The sequence below is a fragment of the Heptranchias perlo genome, chromosome 15 (assembly GCF_035084215.1).
Source record: "Heptranchias perlo isolate sHepPer1 chromosome 15, sHepPer1.hap1, whole genome shotgun sequence".
Classification (NCBI taxonomy): Eukaryota; Metazoa; Chordata; class Chondrichthyes; order Hexanchiformes; family Hexanchidae; genus Heptranchias; species Heptranchias perlo.
The window spans coordinates 14,079,151-14,095,845 of record NC_090339.1 but is presented as its reverse complement, the minus strand read 5'-3'; the positions used below and the strand labels follow the sequence as shown (position 1 = coordinate 14,095,845).

The 16,695-nt window shown below is 40.9% G+C and overlaps 1 protein-coding gene across 3 annotated transcripts in view; it reads right to left on the bottom strand.

Moving 5' to 3' along the window:
- Positions 1-356: 356 nt before the first annotated feature.
- Positions 357-16,695, bottom strand: part of LOC137332878 (fibronectin type-III domain-containing protein 3A-like) — a 145,459-nt gene continuing 129,120 nt past the window's right edge. For all 3 annotated transcript variants that reach the window (XM_067996859.1, XM_067996857.1, XM_067996858.1), the window contains exons 18-26: positions 12,233-12,338; positions 11,963-12,138; positions 11,088-11,201; positions 9,292-9,441; positions 8,839-9,122; positions 8,471-8,683; positions 6,592-6,758; positions 5,818-5,939; positions 357-2,307 (exon numbers count right to left, since the gene is read on the bottom strand). In XM_067996859.1, coding sequence (XP_067852960.1) covers positions 1,990-2,307; positions 5,818-5,939; positions 6,592-6,758; positions 8,471-8,683; positions 8,839-9,122; positions 9,292-9,441; positions 11,088-11,201; positions 11,963-12,138; positions 12,233-12,338 — 1,650 coding nt within the window. In that variant the 3' untranslated portion in view covers positions 357-1,989. The remainder of the gene's footprint in view (positions 2,308-5,817; positions 5,940-6,591; positions 6,759-8,470; positions 8,684-8,838; positions 9,123-9,291; positions 9,442-11,087; positions 11,202-11,962; positions 12,139-12,232; positions 12,339-16,695) is intronic.

Below are 16,695 nucleotides of genomic sequence, written 5' to 3'. Positions count from 1 at the left end.
AATGTATATTTATTAAAAACTATGCAACATAAAATACTACTGTACCCAGTACAATAAATTGCAGTAAGTAATCAGCTTACTGCCAATGGTTGAAGCAGTTATACAATGTGTTTTTATTGTACTTAAAACATCCAGAATCAGGCACCATAAGTTTCTTATGAAAATACTCCAGTCTAGAAATCTGCCAGCTTCATACTTTTTTTTGGCTACTTTCTGAAGCACAGCTTGCCTAGATCTAGAAATGACACTGCTTCAACTGACCACCACCATAAATCAGCTAACCACCACCAATGTGGCTTATTCCATTAAAAAAAGTTGAAATCAAAAGACATCACCTTTGGCAAAACAGACAAAAAAAAGCTCTATTGGCAATCTTTATTTTAACTGCATGCCACAATTCGTTTAAGAAATAAAAAATAAACTGGAAATGAAAATACAGGTTCACCAAGAAAGAAAAGCATGTAAACCATTCTACAGGACTATTAAGACTCAGACATTTGTCTCTGTATTGTTATCTGAATACGGAAACACATTTTCCAATAACACATGGCAAACGTAAGGCTTCCGCTACATTGAGAAACTGTTACTTAAGTTAAGACTTGCTACAAGTATAACAATACATTCATACATAAATTTCCTGGACTTCTTAGCTGCAATAAATAAAATATAAAATGGAAGATATATATTTGGAGAGATTATTCTAGAATTGCACTGTAAATGAATTTCTTAGGAGAAAAATAAAAAAAAATCATTGCTACTTCACAACACAGTGACTCGCCCTTTCTTCACAAACCAACTGAGTCGGTTGAAAGTGAAAATTTTAAAAACTCAGATTTCTTCCATATGCACATCATTAAAAGCTGAATGGCACCATCTCTGATGCAAAAGTAGTGGAATGTAATACTGACATTCTATAAGATGACATATAATATGGTCATTTGGGTACTCAAACATTTTGGAACTCATGCTCAGCAAAATGATTAATCATCTTCTAAAATTGCAAGTTTGTTTTGAGATTCACAATACCTTGGGGGGACATATTTTAAAGGCTATGCTCTTCGATTTCTATTAAAGGAAAAAGTAAGAAACTTACTACGTTTCAGTTTACCGTGTTTCTGGATATTGTATTCTTAAAAAAAAAACTTTGCACAGTTTGAACCAAACAGTGAAATATTTATAACAAACTGCAATTTTTATATTGCACTGTTATAATCAGACACATTATTAAAATTTGTGCTTTGCTAGAAAGTGTTGCAGTTTGCTGCAAGCACGTTAGCACTGAATTACCAGAAAAAAAAGTGAAAAGAAAATCTGGGGTCCAACACTGTTGCCTGTAATTATACAGGTAATGCAATTTGCAAGACCCCTTTTTTTTTGCAAACTAACTGCACAATACAAACTATATTTCTGCAACATTTTGTTCATTACACACTTTCTTACCTGCAACCAGCAGTGGTTATGCTTTTCTTTTGTGTAATGAAACCATATATGCAGTAGAAACTTGCACTAAAGTAGTTCATAGCTCATCTGAAGTCATGACCACTAAAAGCTCTGCTCTAGATCGTACAAACCATTGCTAGTCTTAATACTTTCCCTACTATTGTTTAAAATTGGCTTGTGTCTACTGCACCTCGCTCAGCTCTTTCAGAAGGCCTCCTTTTACAAAGCCTTTGTCCTAAACCTCTACTGGCTGGACAGCACTGGCTTTAGGGTCTAAAATGCTAAGGCAATCCTAGCTGTCCGAAGAGCAGCTTATACGGGACTGAGAAGCCTCAGAATTACCCCTTTATGAGTATTGTGGTGTTGCTTGTGCACAGGGTTCTGCTAACACTGCCTCACATTCTGTCGGCAGCAAGGATGGAAATGTGTGTTCTCTGCATACAGTCATTTCCAACTATCAGTTTAATTTGGACGATGAACCGAGAGAAAAAAAGCCAGAGTCTTTATCGTAGATAATACAAATATAGCCATTAGTGTGTTTTCCAATCTCTACTTAATTACAAAGTACTGAATAATGAAAGCAAACAAAATGGAAACTACAGCGAAGCCCACAACAATTAGGGCAGCAAACTGCTCATCACTTAACGTTTCCTTGTTGACCTTTGTGAGCTCTACGGTAGTTTCAGCACTACTTGAGGCGGATTCTTGTCTCTGAGATGAGAATGGCACAGTGGGACTGTAAGGTCCATACAGTTCTTGCATTCCAACAGCATCTTGGTACTGGCGGCCAGCGCAGACCTTGAACCTATATTCACAGTTTGTCTGAAAGTTTGTGAAATGGAATGAAGTCGCTGACCCCTTATACACCTAGATTTAAATACAGAAAGCAATACAATAAGTAATTCATATCTTACTAAATTAATCATATTTAATCAACTCCTTTGGTTAGTGGATTTGTTTTTCGTTCAACAGGACTATAACCACTCTTGAGCCAGGCATGACATTGAAGAAAGCGGTCAGAAATGAATGGTTTTCCTGAATCAATAATAGCCACAGCATTCAATTCCATCAAGTGACATCAACACACAACCACTCCATCCCAAACCTCAAGTTGATCAAGTTAACACACAAATCCCATGTATTAATTTTACCAGCCAGAAACAGATTTGGTTTAGGAACTTAATACGTACATCTATTTACTAGTGGATCTCCCACGGCATTGCTCAAAGTCACACTGATGCTTGCTTCTTGATTATTTATTTATCTGTGCCTGCTGCTCCATTAATGTATTGATTTGTTGGTGTGTCCCTTGCTCCATTAATTTATTAAATTGTTAGTGCCCACTGTTCGATGAATTTATTAATTCACTGATGCCTGCTTCTCCATTTATTGTTTGATTTGTTGGTATGCTAACTGGTCTATTAACTCACTAATTCGCTGCTACCTGCTTCATTAATTCACTGGTGCCTGCTTTTTAAAAATTCATTGCTGTTCTGACTGCTGTACTAATTTATTTATTTGTTGGTATCCCTACTCTATTAAGTAGCAGTGTTGCAGTGTTCATCAGGAACCCATGGTTTGAGTGGTAATACGTGTGGTTTGTGATAGTCTCTGTGGGTTCAGTTTTCCTGTCAGCCATAGATCAGTTGGTAGCACTCTCACCTCTGAGTCAGAGGGTTGTGGGTTCAAGTCCCACTCCAGGGTCTTGAGCACAAAATCTAGGCTGATCAGTGCAATATGAGGGATGCTGCATTGTCGGATGTGCCGTTAAACCGAGACCCTGTCTGCCCTCTCAGTTGGACGTAAAAGATTTCATGGCACTATTTCGAAGAAGAGCAGGGGTGTTTTCCTCGGTGCCCTGGCCAATATTTATCACCCAACCAACATCATTAAAAAAACAAATTATCTAGTCATTATCACACTGCTGATGGTGGGAACTTGCAGTGCGCAAATTGGCTGTCACCTTTCCTATAATACAACAGTGGCTATACTTCAAAAGAACTTCATTGGCTGTTAAGCGCTTTGGGATGTCCTGAGGTCATGAAAGGCACTATATAAATGCAAGTCAATCTTTCTTTTTTCCTACTGTGATTGTATAATGCCAAAAAAGCCAATCACACTTTGTTGTAATTTAAATTCTCCCATTTAGACCATTTTTAAAACCCTCGTGCTATTATAGTAACAGATTCTGTTGTCCATTGTTTTAGGATGCACTAATATATTCACTGGGAATACAAGATAAAACTTTTCAACACTGCACATATGTCTGGACACCTTGTGTGTAATGCCACAAGTAATCAACTAGTATGTATATGTAAATGTACAGAGTACAAACAAAAGTTACACAATTCAAAGCTCAATGTTAGAAAAAGTTAAATAGATTGTGTGGTAGCTACAAAGAATCTTTAAGGAAAAGTAAGACTGTAAACTATTGCTCACGACTTACGGCAAATGAAACATGTATTGTACCTGAGCGGAATTTCTAGTTTGAAACACTGAATATTGTGACTAAATATATAAAATGTATTTAATTTTTCTAGGAATCTTGAAACAAAAACAAAAAATTGGCTATTACCAAATTGAGTATAAAATAACTGGTAGAATCCAATTAAAGAGATCAATAGTGGCTTTGACATCCAGTTAGTAACTCTACAACTTAAATAATTGATGCCAATTTTTAAAGAAATGGTAACAAGTTCTTTGTAAAATCATTTAAAAGTTTAAATAGATAGCATCCATTTTATCATGAACATTATGGGACTCAATGCCATTAACTGCTCCATTATTGAGATCATGGTAAAATCTCAGCTACTTATCAGTTAGAATTTTTGTTTTTAAAACTTTGTATTTTGCTCCTATTCCCTACATCCAAGTTAGTGCTCCATATCCAATTTAAATGCATACTGTCAATGTTACTGAAACCTGATAAGAAGCAGATTTAGAGTTGTGTAAAAAGACATGACTGCAGTCAGAATCTCCTTGCCTCTTCTGCCAAATGGGCCAGTCAAAACTAACCACCACTATCCAGGCTAAGTCCATGTTTGAAACTAGCAAACTCAGATTTTAAGCCCAACTCTCAATATTGGAGCTGCTTTCTTAAAAATATTACCTTCCCTCAAAAAAAACTTGTTTACAGGGTGTAAAATGAATACTAAGGGACTATAAAAATGTATTCCAGGAAGAAAAGGCAGTCAAGTCTTCTGGAGACAGGCCAGAGTCTTCCTATTTAAAAGACGCTCCGTTCACATGTTGGGTTGGCAGTCTCAGAGTTTAGCAAGTGGTTGCTATCTTAGGGCTTTACTTGAAACGTGCCACTTTCCTGTGGCATTGCATATGAAGTGTCAATACCTGTAAAGGTTTAAAATGTAGCCTATCCTTTGGCCCCCATTCCAGTAGTTCAGATGCAGGAAATGCATCCCACGGCATTATTAAAAGAACAGGTAGCTCGCCCAGTTTACTGGCCATTTAGCCTTCCTCCAAAAACTAATTTCTCCCACAAGTAGTGCAATATGCAAAAAAAAATTATATATCCAACAGAACAAATGAGTGCAATCTCCAAGATTTAATTAATTACAGCAAAATTCCTAGAATTTTGTCACTAGGCTAGCAGCCTGTATTGAATTAATAAGCCACTTTAAACAGGGTACGATAGAAAGATAAAGTCAGCAGTTAACATAAACCTCGAGGATTTCATGAATTAATTTATACCAGAGACAGAAGCATTCATTTATGTAATTCACATCAGGTACCCTCAATCAATTCATTGTTTATTTTTGTGTCAGCTTTGGTGTGGTTGGGACCTGATTTAACTATATATTTATGCACACCGTATACATTTCATGTAGAGTAAGAAGGAAACCATTCAGCTAGCAGGTAAATTATAAGCAAAAATCTTCATGAATTTATTTATACCCGAGACAAATCCATTTATTTATTTAATTTTCGGCAAGTTCAATAATGGCCCTGACTAACTTATTTGTTTTCAACATTGGGTTAAATATTGACAAATTATTTTTGCTGAAGTAGGTCAAGGAAAGAAAGACTTCTGCAAGTTCTGTCCAACTCCAAACTTGGTGGTCACAGGTTTGGAGGTTTTGTTTACTGAAAAAAATGGATCTGGGAGATGGAGTTGGGAGGACTAGGTCACTTGGGAGAAACCATCCAATCATAGCTAAGGATAATAAATGATAGTATGGCACAGTGGCATCTATCTCCTTGTGCTAAATAGGAAATTTCAACTGAAATTCAAAGTTGACACAGAAAGCTTGACTGTGACAGAAAAAATGTTACAAGCATTAAGTGTTACACTTACAGGATGTGTTGGCATATTCAAGACTTTTAATCTATTATAGGTATGTATGAAAAATGTAATTCTACCTGCTCAGCATCTCTCCCGATAATAATCTGAAGTATGTAAACAATTGCATCCCCTTTCATTGGCTGTAGTGCTTCCCATGTGATTTCACAAGAGTTTTCTTCCAACATTTGTACTCTGGGAACTGAAAAGGATATAAACAACACAGCTGTAGACAACATGAAACAAATTGGTAGGCCAACCAGAAAATCCACTTCAACAATGAGTGCGCCCTCTTCTGCCGACCCTCACTTACTTATAAATGCATACCCACAGTGAATGCTTTTTTTCCTTTGAATATATATTCCTCCAATTCTAATTCCCACCCTATGTAAGTCATCTGCAAAGTCACTTTTGTCAGTTATATCACTTTTAATTCTATAGCCTAAGGTTATTCGACTAGGACTTTCTCATCCTTTCAACATATAAAATCTTTTACATATCAAAAGATTAGTCTGATCCAATAAGGGGAAATTACTGGGGTGTGGTGTACTTATGGAACAAGGGAAATCATGCAATTGTCTGGATAGTTACTGCATTTTAAATTCTTCTGTAATAGTCCCATACTATGCAACCGATAGTGGGTGTTGGGCTATTCCGTTGTCCTTTTTATGCCAGAATGCAAGAAAACCTCAAGTGATATAACAGAATGGGAATAAAACCTATATATTAGTGAATTCAAATGTTTTCTGGTTGCTACTTTCTCACAAAGAAACCATGATCATTTAATTATATCTGAGTCAATGTTCCAAAATCTAACACCTTTTGATAAAATAGCCCTTCTACTGGACATCTACCTTTAAGTGGAGGAGGAGGAGATTTGGTTGTGGTGAAAGTGTAAACTTCAGAAAATGGTCCTTCCCCAGCATCACTGTATGCTTGAATTCTAAAGTTGTAAGCTGAGGACTCATTCAGTCTCTGGACTTTATATGTATGACAAGGTCCACTATAAATAGAAACAAATCTGAAAGACATGCAAATGGTAAAATTATAAACTAGCAGTTGTAAAAGGCAGACTAAAGCACTAACTAAAAGTAAATTATATCACTTCACCAACACCAAAATTAAATAACTAGCTATAAATGCAATAAAGTATTCATGCTACACAATTAAGATCACATTAAGTGAACATAAGGGAAATGGAGAAAATGCTGGAAATACTCAGCCAGTCAGGCAACATCTGTGGAGAAAGAAACAGAGTTAACATTCCAGGTCGATGACCTTTTGTCAAAACTGGAAGAAGTTGAAGATTAAACAGTTTTTAAGCAAGTACAGAGCCAGGGAAAGGGTGAAGGGGCGGGGGGGGGGGTGGAAAGAGAACAAAAGGGAAGGTCTCTGATAGGGTGGAGGGCAGGAGTGATTAATTGGCAAAAGGAATGATTCAAGGCAAGGAGGGTGGAAGTGGGACAAGTAAAGAAACAAAAGATGGGTCTAGAGGAGCTGAAAATGGCAACATCAGAACCATTAGCAGCACCCGCTATCTGAAAAAATGGGAGCAGTGGTTATGATCCGAAGTTAATGAAATCAATGTCGAGTCCAGAAGGTTATTTACAATCCTCCTTGCCTTGCATTATCGTTTTTGTCATTTTATTCACTCCTGCCCTCTACCCTATCACAGACCTTCCCTTTTGTTCTTTCCTTCCCCACCTCCCCCCTTTCCCTGGCTCTGTACTTGCTTAAAAACTGTTTAATCTTCAACTTCTTCCAGTTCTGACAAAAGGTCATGGACCTGAAACATTAACTCTGTTTCTTTCTCTACAGATGCTGCCTGACTTGCTGAGTCTTTCCAGCATCTGCTAAGAGAATTGGTTTTTTTTAGGGATGTACAAACTAGTTCTAACATCACATCACTACATTAATTAAAGCTTTATTTATAAACTCATGTCACTGGCTCGTATAGTTTACTCCAAGATCTATAAAGGCCAGAGATGTCACATTCACATTATACTGAAACAATAAATTAACAGAATGAGTGGTGCTTAGGCTCATTAAACTGGATTCTATGTAATGTCAGTACCAGTGTGAAATAGGCTGTCTGGTTCCACATGTAGCCATTAACTCCTGCCTCCTTTATAGGAATGCCATCAGTTGCAGGCTTGATAGGGTCAAACGGCCTCTTGGTTCATAGAATCATAGAATGATGCAGCACAGAAGGAAGCCATTCAGCCCACCATGCCTCTGTCAGCTCTTTGGTACAGCTATCCAATTAGTCCCACTCCCCTGCTCTGTCCCCATAGCCCTGTAAATTTTTTCCCTTCAAGTATTTATCCCATTCCCTATTGAATCTTCTTCCACCACCCTTTCAGGCAGTGCATTCCAGATCACACAACAACTCGCTGTGTAAAATTTTTTTTTCCTCATGTCGCCTCTGGTTCTTTTGCCAATCACCTTAAATCTGTGTCCTCTGGTTACCAACCCATCTGCCACTGGAAACAGTTTCTCCTTAACCTTCTCTGCTCTAAGGAGGACAACCTCAGCTTCTCGGTTTCTGTTGGTAAAGTTAATTTAATCCTGATATCTATACAACTAGTTCATTGCAAAATGCTACGCTTCAACCACAATCTAAAAAACTGGAATGATGGACTGGAATTTAACACACAGACCAATTTTTCTTCCTTTTTTTAAACCCTCATTATCTTAAATAAAAATAGATTTTGAGCAGTAAGCCACACTTACCTTCCAAATTTGTCCTCCATCTGCAAGTTATATTGTGTTGAACCCGTGGTTAAAGCTTTGTTGGGCCCATCTCCCCACTTAAGCTTAAGGCTCTGGTAGCTGAAAACTGCACACTCAAGGTGAGGTGGCTTAGGAGGTAGTGGTTTTGTTTTGGCTTTAATGGAATGACTGAGAGGGCCTGCTCCAATACTGTTGACTGCCTGAACTCGTATCCTAAAAATACAGGAAGGCACATCATAACCCAGATACTGGCCGGTTATGTGGTTTCAAAATCAGCACAAGTACATGTATTGGCTACTTTCTTATTTTATTATTTGTTCACAGAATGTATTGGAAAAAACACTCAGTTCAGAGTCTAAGCAAAGTACCTGTATGCCGTATCAGGTTGCAGATCCTCGATGATGGTACTTGTAACTGTGCTGACTGCTACAATCTGTTTATCTCCATATTCTATGTTATAACCAGTGACTTCAGATCCATGGCAGCAAGGCTCCTCCCACTCAATAGCAAGGCACGTTGATGGTGAAGGAAGAACAATTTCAAGCTGGTCCTCATCAATCACATGCAGTACATTCACTGCAGCTGGCACCGAGGCAGGTGTCATACATATGCCAGTATCACTGTAGTACCCAGCACCTGCAGCATTCACAGCCTGATTTGGGGGGGGGGGGGGGGGAGGGAAATGCACATCGCTCGTTTCAACAACATGGTAATGGAACAAAATAACTGGCAAAGTGGCAGTTGCACAAATTTAAAATCAAAAACACTGTCCCCCTTGTAATTTTTTACATTGAAGTGCCAAGTGAAGTCATTTTTCATACCTGAACTCTGCAGTAGTATGCTGTCCCAGGTGTCAGGGCTTTCACTTCATAACTAAGGGCAGGACCACAGTAAATAATCTGCATGCAACCTTCCACGCCTCCAAATTCTAGTCGGAACTCAGTGACTTCAGAACCATTAGATGGAGGGCACTAAAGAGAAAGGAAAACAAACTGCTCAGTATAATACTCTGCATAGCAATTCTAGATGCAACTCTACATTCAACAGCCATTTATTGAAAATACTCTTCAAACTGAATTTGTAGCTTCTTTTAAAACTATTCAAACCTCATTAGACCTTAAAATGCCTAAAGATAGACACCATCCACAAAAAATATTTCTTGACTTACAGACCTAGGGTCTGAGGCGCCCCTATGACTTTCATTTTGTTATGTCCTGTGCCGAAGAAGGAAATAGATCTTTAGATTTCATTCTTACATTGAGTCTACAAAACAGAAACAGGCCATTCGGCCCAAGTGGTCTATGCCAGTGTTTATGCTCCACATGAGCCTCTTTTCCTCCCTACTTCATCTACCCCTATCAGCATATCCTTCTATTCCTTTCTCCTTCATGTGCTTATCTAGCTTCCCCTTAAATGCATCTATGCTATTTGTCTCAACTACTCCTGTCTAACCACTCTCTGGGTAAAAGAAGTTTCTCCCAAATTTCCTACTGGATTTATTAGTGACTATCTAATATTGATGACCTCTAGTTTTGGACTCCCCCACAAGTGGAAACATTTTCTCCACGTCTACCCTATCAAACCCTTTCATTATCTTAAAGACCTCTATCAGGTCATCTCTCAGCCTTCTCTTTTAAGAAGAAAGAGCCCCAGCCTGTTTCGTCTTTCCTGATAAGGATATCCACTCAGTTCTGGCATCATCCTTGTGATTTTTTTTTTGCACCTTCTCCAATGCCTCTATATCCTTGTTATAATATGGAGACCAGAATTGTGTGCAGTACTCCAAATGTGGTCCAACCAAGGTTCTGTACAAGTTTAACATAACTTCACTGCTTTTTAATTCTATCCCTCTAGAAGTGAACTCGTGCTTGGTTTGGCTTTTTTATGGATTATATAGCATCTTGAAATTGTAATTCTTACATTAAAGTGCCAAGTGGAGTCATTTTTCAGACCTGAACCCTGCAGTAGCATGATGTCCCAGCTATTATTTTGGATGTTTTCTAGCCTTGCCCATTGATTCACTATTTTGAGCCATCATTAGGTCAGAACGAGAATTTGTCCCAGCTTTAACTCTTTCTCCCCCCTCCCCCCACCAACCCCAACCCAAGAACTCTCCCATTAGACTTCTACAAAAGCGTGTAGCAAAATGATGTCCATTAGTTATTAAAAACAGCAATATCTCCCAGAAAACAAACATGTCGTATAGAGAACATGGTCCATTTCAACTTCAGAGAATAATGGTTAGCTTGAGATCTAATATAGAGGGATATCAGAGACTTTGGACCTCTGCTTGGATAGAGTCAAGAATTTGGAGATTGACTGTGCGTGGGTGTAATATACGCAACTGAGGTTTGTAAGTTGGCAGTGATCAATCTCTATGCGCAAAATATCTCAACTTGTAGATAAGGCAGCTTTGGCAGGTCAGTGGTGCCAGCGTAATGGAACATGCCTTCCCTATGATGGTCATGATATATCCCTATTGGGGTACATTCTATACCAATGGAATATCTGATGTACTCCATCTATTAAATGCTGAATAATGTATCTATTCCCTTGTATTGTTTAAGTATGTAGCATTGCTAAACTCTATAGCTTAAATGTAAACAAAAAAGCTTACCTCCCAATTCACTTGCACACAAGTGGCTGTCTTACACGTGGCTATAGGTATGCTGCATTGGTCAGGAGGAGCAGCTGCTGTTGGGAGATCAGACCTCTCAGAATATGGACCATACTATGGAAGCAAGCAAATTACACAACAGTTTACTTTAAAATTGCTTAATTAAAGGCAACACAAACTGTCCTAGAAATTAAAAACTCAGTTGTCGAAACTGCCAGATAAGGATTTAGATTTGATAACCCTTTATAAAGACTTCACATATTGAACTTGCATACAGCTTTACACATTCATTATCCATCTCAATTTAGAAATAACTTAATTGTATTGCAATGCTTTGTTCAAAATTTCTTTTACTGTATTATAGAAAACAAATTTTCTATCAATATCATAATATTATATACGCCTTCATGTGTAAAATGAACGAAAAATCCCTGACAATTGTAAAATCAACAGTTTGGACTGAATATTTTTACATTATTCACATGTTCGTGTAAATTAAACAATCAGCTTTGACTTTTTTTGTCTAATTTTATTTACAATTTACAGAAAAGAGTACAATTAAAAAAAACTGCAGTATTATATGCAGCACTAATATTAATTTACACCCCTACTTTAAGCTAAACATGAATGAGCAGGTGACTAAAGTGAGACTTTTGATAACAGCATTAAAGTACAATTTTTAAAATTATGTTAAAATGGAATCACCCAAAATATTGTGTGTGTTTTTACATATCTCGTTATTGGCAGTCAAATAATTACCACAAGATGCACATTAATATTAATTTTCATTGCAGCATCACCGTTCATTGTTAACATAATCCGAATGACTTTTAATTCAACACATTACAATTCGGTCACCTGAATGTGCTCCTTACCCCAACTTTGTTTGCAGCCTTTAACCAGAAACTGTACATTTGCCCTGGCAAAAGACTGCCTACTGTACACTCTAGCTCTGGACCCCGGTAGACGGGTCTTCGATCATCCCATCCTGGCTCTCCGATCTCCACAGTGTATTCTGTGACCATGGAGCCACCATCCACAACAGGTGGTGCTGCAAAAAAATAATAAAAATAAAATAAACCATTAGGTTTAGATGTAGGTGGGATGTAGGCAGAAGTGCATCACATATACAAGAAAGTTCTTACCCCATCGGAGCGCCATTTCTCTTGCTTTAGCTTTACCAGAGAGGCGAAGGGTTTGACAAGGTCCAGGAGGGATAGCTGCAGTCTGCACAGCCAAAATTTCAGATACCTGTTTATTTAGGGGAAAAAAAGACTGGTGATTACAGTATCCTTTTCCTTGCCTTACCCAGGCTACAATTCAAACTTATGAGCTTTCAAATCAGCTTTTTCACATTTCCTTAATGTTCCATTTATAATAATATTGTCTAAAAATTTAATTTGATTTAGCAGTTTTGACATGGACTCTTATGACCTTTCAGCTCTATTTATGCTATGAGGTTTGCACTGGCACAAGATCGATGTTGCTAGGAAACACCAGGATATTCCAATGCAAAGAATACTAGTCTGTAGGCAGCATTGATTCATACCTGGGTGTTCCTCAGCTTCAAACTGTCTTCAGTGCTTTGTACATAGGCCTAGGGCCTAATTGCTTCAGAATTCTTATCCAAAGGGGAAAGTCCACAACAAACACTTTGTTTTTTTTTAAAAAAACAAGAATTTTGTCTCACTATAAAAACTAATGCCAATTTCTTGACTACATGCAAAGTCATGCCATCTTCCTCAACAGCCTGCTCTGTGACACCACCAATGGGCAGCACCCCAACGCATTTCAGAACGGCTTTATTGGAAATAGGGGCCATAACTTAGGATCAGCTTGAAAACCAATCAAGAGGTGCCTCACCCCGTCATTTTTAAGCTGCTGTAGAATGCATGGGTGACTGAGCAGGCTGGCAAGAAAGCAGGCTCAATCTTGCACGTCTCCCTGCAGGTAGGAAATTTGACTAAAGTCAAATGAGGTTTTGCTATATTTGCAAAAACTTAAAAGATCTCTGGGGGGAAAATGCAAAAATAAGCTCATCGGTAATTCAAATGAATAAGTTTCACTGTACAGTAGTTAGTCAAGCTCTCAGACACAGAACTCTTTAGCCCCAATTACACTGGCTCCCCAGACAAAGATGGGAGCGGAACTGAGGGGCCAATAAAAGGAGTGACGGGAGCGGAACTGAGGGGCCAATAAAAGGAGTGACGAGAGCGGAACTGAGGGGCCAATAAAAGGAGTGACGAGAGCGGAACTGAGGGGCCAATAAAAGGAGTGACGAGAGCGGAACTGAGGGGCCAATAAAAGGAGTGACGAGAGCGGAACTGAGGGGCCAATAAAAGGAGTGACGAGAGCGGAACTGAGGGGCCAATAAAAGGAGTGCAGAGAGCGGACCTGAGGGGCCAATAAAAGGAGTGACGAGAGCGGACCTGAGGGGCCAATAAAAGGAGTGACGAGAGCGGAACTGAGGGGCCAATAAAAGGAGTGCGGAGAGTGGACCTGAGGGGCCAATAAAAGGAGTGGGGAGAGTGGACCTGAGGGGCCAATAAAAGGAGTGGAGAGTGCGGACCTGAGGGGCCAATAAAAGGAGTTGAGAGAGTGGACCTGAGGGGCAAATAAAAGGAGTGGAGAGTGCGGACCTGAGGGGCCAATAAAAGGAGTGGGGAGAGTGGACCTGAGGGGCCAATAAAAGGAGTGGAGAGAGCGGACCTGAGGGGCCAATAAAAGGAGTGGAGAGAGCGGACCTGAGGGGCCAATAAAAGGAGTGGAGTGGACCTGAGGGGCCAATAAAAGGAGTGGAGAGAGCGGACCTGAGGGGCCAATAAAAGGAGTGGAGAGAGCGGACCTGAGGGGCCAATAAAAGGAGTGGAGTGGACCTGAGGGGCCAATAAAAGGAGTGGAGTGGACCTGAGGGGCCAATAAAAGGAGTGGAGTGGACCTGAGGGGCCAATAAAAGGAGTGGAGAGTGTGGACCTGAGGGGCCAATAAAAGGAGTGGAGAGAGTGGACCTGAAGGGCCAATAAAAGGAGTGGAGAGTGCGGACCTGAAGGGCCAATAAAAGGAGTGGAGAGAGTGGACCTGAGGGGCCAATAAAAGGAGTGGAGAGTGCGGACCTGAGGGGCCAATAAAAGGAGTGGAGAGTGCGGACCTGAGGGGCCAATAAAAGGAGTTGAGAGAGTGGACCTGAGGGGCAAATAAAAGGAGTGGAGAGTGCGGACCTGAGGGGCAAATAAAAGGAGTGGAGAGTGCGGACCTGAGGGGCCAATAAAAGGAGTGCGGAGAGTGGACCTGAGGGGCCAATAAAAGGAGTGGAGAGTGGACCTGAGGGGCCAATAAAAGGAGTGGGGAGAGTGGACCTGAGGGGCCAATAAAAGGAGTGCGGAGAGTGGACCTGAGGGGCCAATAAAAGGAGTGGAGAGTGGACCTGAGGGGCCAATAAAAGGAGTGGAGAGAGTGGACCTGAGGGGCCAATAAAAGGAGTGGAGAGAGTGGACCTGAGGGGCCAATAAAAGGAGTGAAGAGTGGACCTGAGGGGCCAATAAAAGGAGCGCGGAGAGTGGACCTGAGGGGCCAATCAAAGGAATGGAGAGAGTGGACCTGAGGGGTCAATAAAAGGAGTGCGGAGAGTGGACCTGAGGGGCCAATAAAAGGAGTGGAGAGTGGACCTGAGGGGCCAATAAAAGGAGCGCGGAGAGTGGACCTGAGGGGCCAATAAAAGAAGTGGAGAGAGTGGACCTGAGGGGTCAATAAAAGGAGTGCGGACCTGAGGGGCCAATAAAAGGAGTGGAGAGAGTGGACCTGAGGGGCCAATAAAAGGAGTGGAGAGAGTGGACCTGAGGGGTCAATAAAAGGAGTGCGGACCTGAGGGGCCAATAAAAGGAGTGGAGAGAGTGGACCTGAGGGGCCAATAAAAGGAGTGGAGAGAGTGGACCTGAGGGGCCAATAAAAGGAGTGGAGAGAGTGGACCTGAGGGGTCAATAAAAGGAGTGCGGACCTGAGGGGCCAATAAAAGGAGTGCGGACCTGAGGGGCCAATAAAAGGAGTGCGGAGAGTGGACCTGAGGGGCCAATAAAAGGAGTGCGGAGAGTGGACCTGAGGGGCCAATAAAAGGAGTGGAGAGAGCGAACCTGAGGGGCCAATAAAAGGAGTGGAGAGAGCGGACCAGAGGGGCCAATAAAAGGAGCGCGGAGAGTGGACCTTAGGGGCCAATAAAAGGAGTGGAGAGAGTGGACCTGAGGGGCCAATAAAAGGAGTGGAGAGAGTGGACCTTAGGGGCCAATAAAAGGAGTGCGGAGAGTGGACCTGAGGGGCCAATAAAAGGAGTGGAGAGAGTGGACCTGAGGGGCCAATAAAAGGAGTGCGGAGAGTGGACCTGAGGGGCCAATAAAAGGAGTGCGGAGAGTGGACCTGAGGGGCCAATAAAAGGAGCGCGGAGAGTGGACCTGAGGGGCCAATAAAAGGAGCGCGGAGAGTGGACCCCAACGGTGAAATCAAAGAAATCAAGAGACAAAAAGTGATGTCACAGAGGAGCACTGAGGGTAAGTCAGTGTAAGAATTTAGTTTATTGCTAAGTGTTTTAAGTGGTTGTGTTTAGTGGTCTGTTAGTTAGTCTGTTAGCATTAGTTAAAAAGCCTTAAAACTGAAGAGTTAAAAAGAGCGAGAAACTAGTTTAAAGTACGTAAATTAGTTTTAAAAAAACTAAAAATAACCAAGTCAATTTATTACATAAAAATTTGATTAATTAAACATATAAAACAAAGTTAGATAGGGATGGCAGGGCAGGTGGTGTGTCGTAACTGCAGTACATGGGAGTTGGTGGAGACCAGCGAGATCCTGGGCAATCACATCTGCGCTAAGTGTCTGCAACTCAAGGAACTTCGGCTCAGAGATGTTGAGCTGGAGTCCAAGCTTCAGACATTGGGGTGCATCAAAGAGGGGGGGGAAGAGTTACCTGGACACATTGATCCAGGAGGCAGTCACACCCCTTAGATTAGGAAGTAGTTTAGATTTGGTCACTGGTAAGGGACAGGAGGATATGACTGCGAGTCAGGCAGTTATGGGGATCCAGTGATGCAGTGATGGATTAGTGTCAGCCTTCGTCCTTGTCCAACAGGTACAAGGTACTTGCTACCTGTGTGGATGAGAACATACTGCAGTGAGGATGGGCAATTTGACCACAGCACAGTGATACAAGTGGGGGGAGTAATAAGGAATGTGGTTGTGGTAGGAGATAGATACTGTTCTCTGCAGCTGCAACCGGGAGTCCCAAAGGCTGAGCTGCCTGCCTGGTACCAAGGTTAAGGATATCTCCTCGCGGCTGAAAAAGAACTTTGAGCATGAGGGGGAGGATCCAGTTGTCGTGGTCCACGTAGGAACCAATGACATAGATAGAACTAGGAATGAGGCTCTGCTGAGGGAGTTTGAGAAGCTAGAATCTAAATTAATAAGCAGAAACTCAAAAGGTAATGATCTCTGGATTACTACCTGAGCCACGCACAAATTGGCATAGGGTCAAACAGATCAGAGGGTTAAATGCGTGGCTCAAAGAGTGGTGTGGGAGACAGGGGTTTTGATTCATGGGGTACTGGGGAAAGAGGAAGCTGTTCCG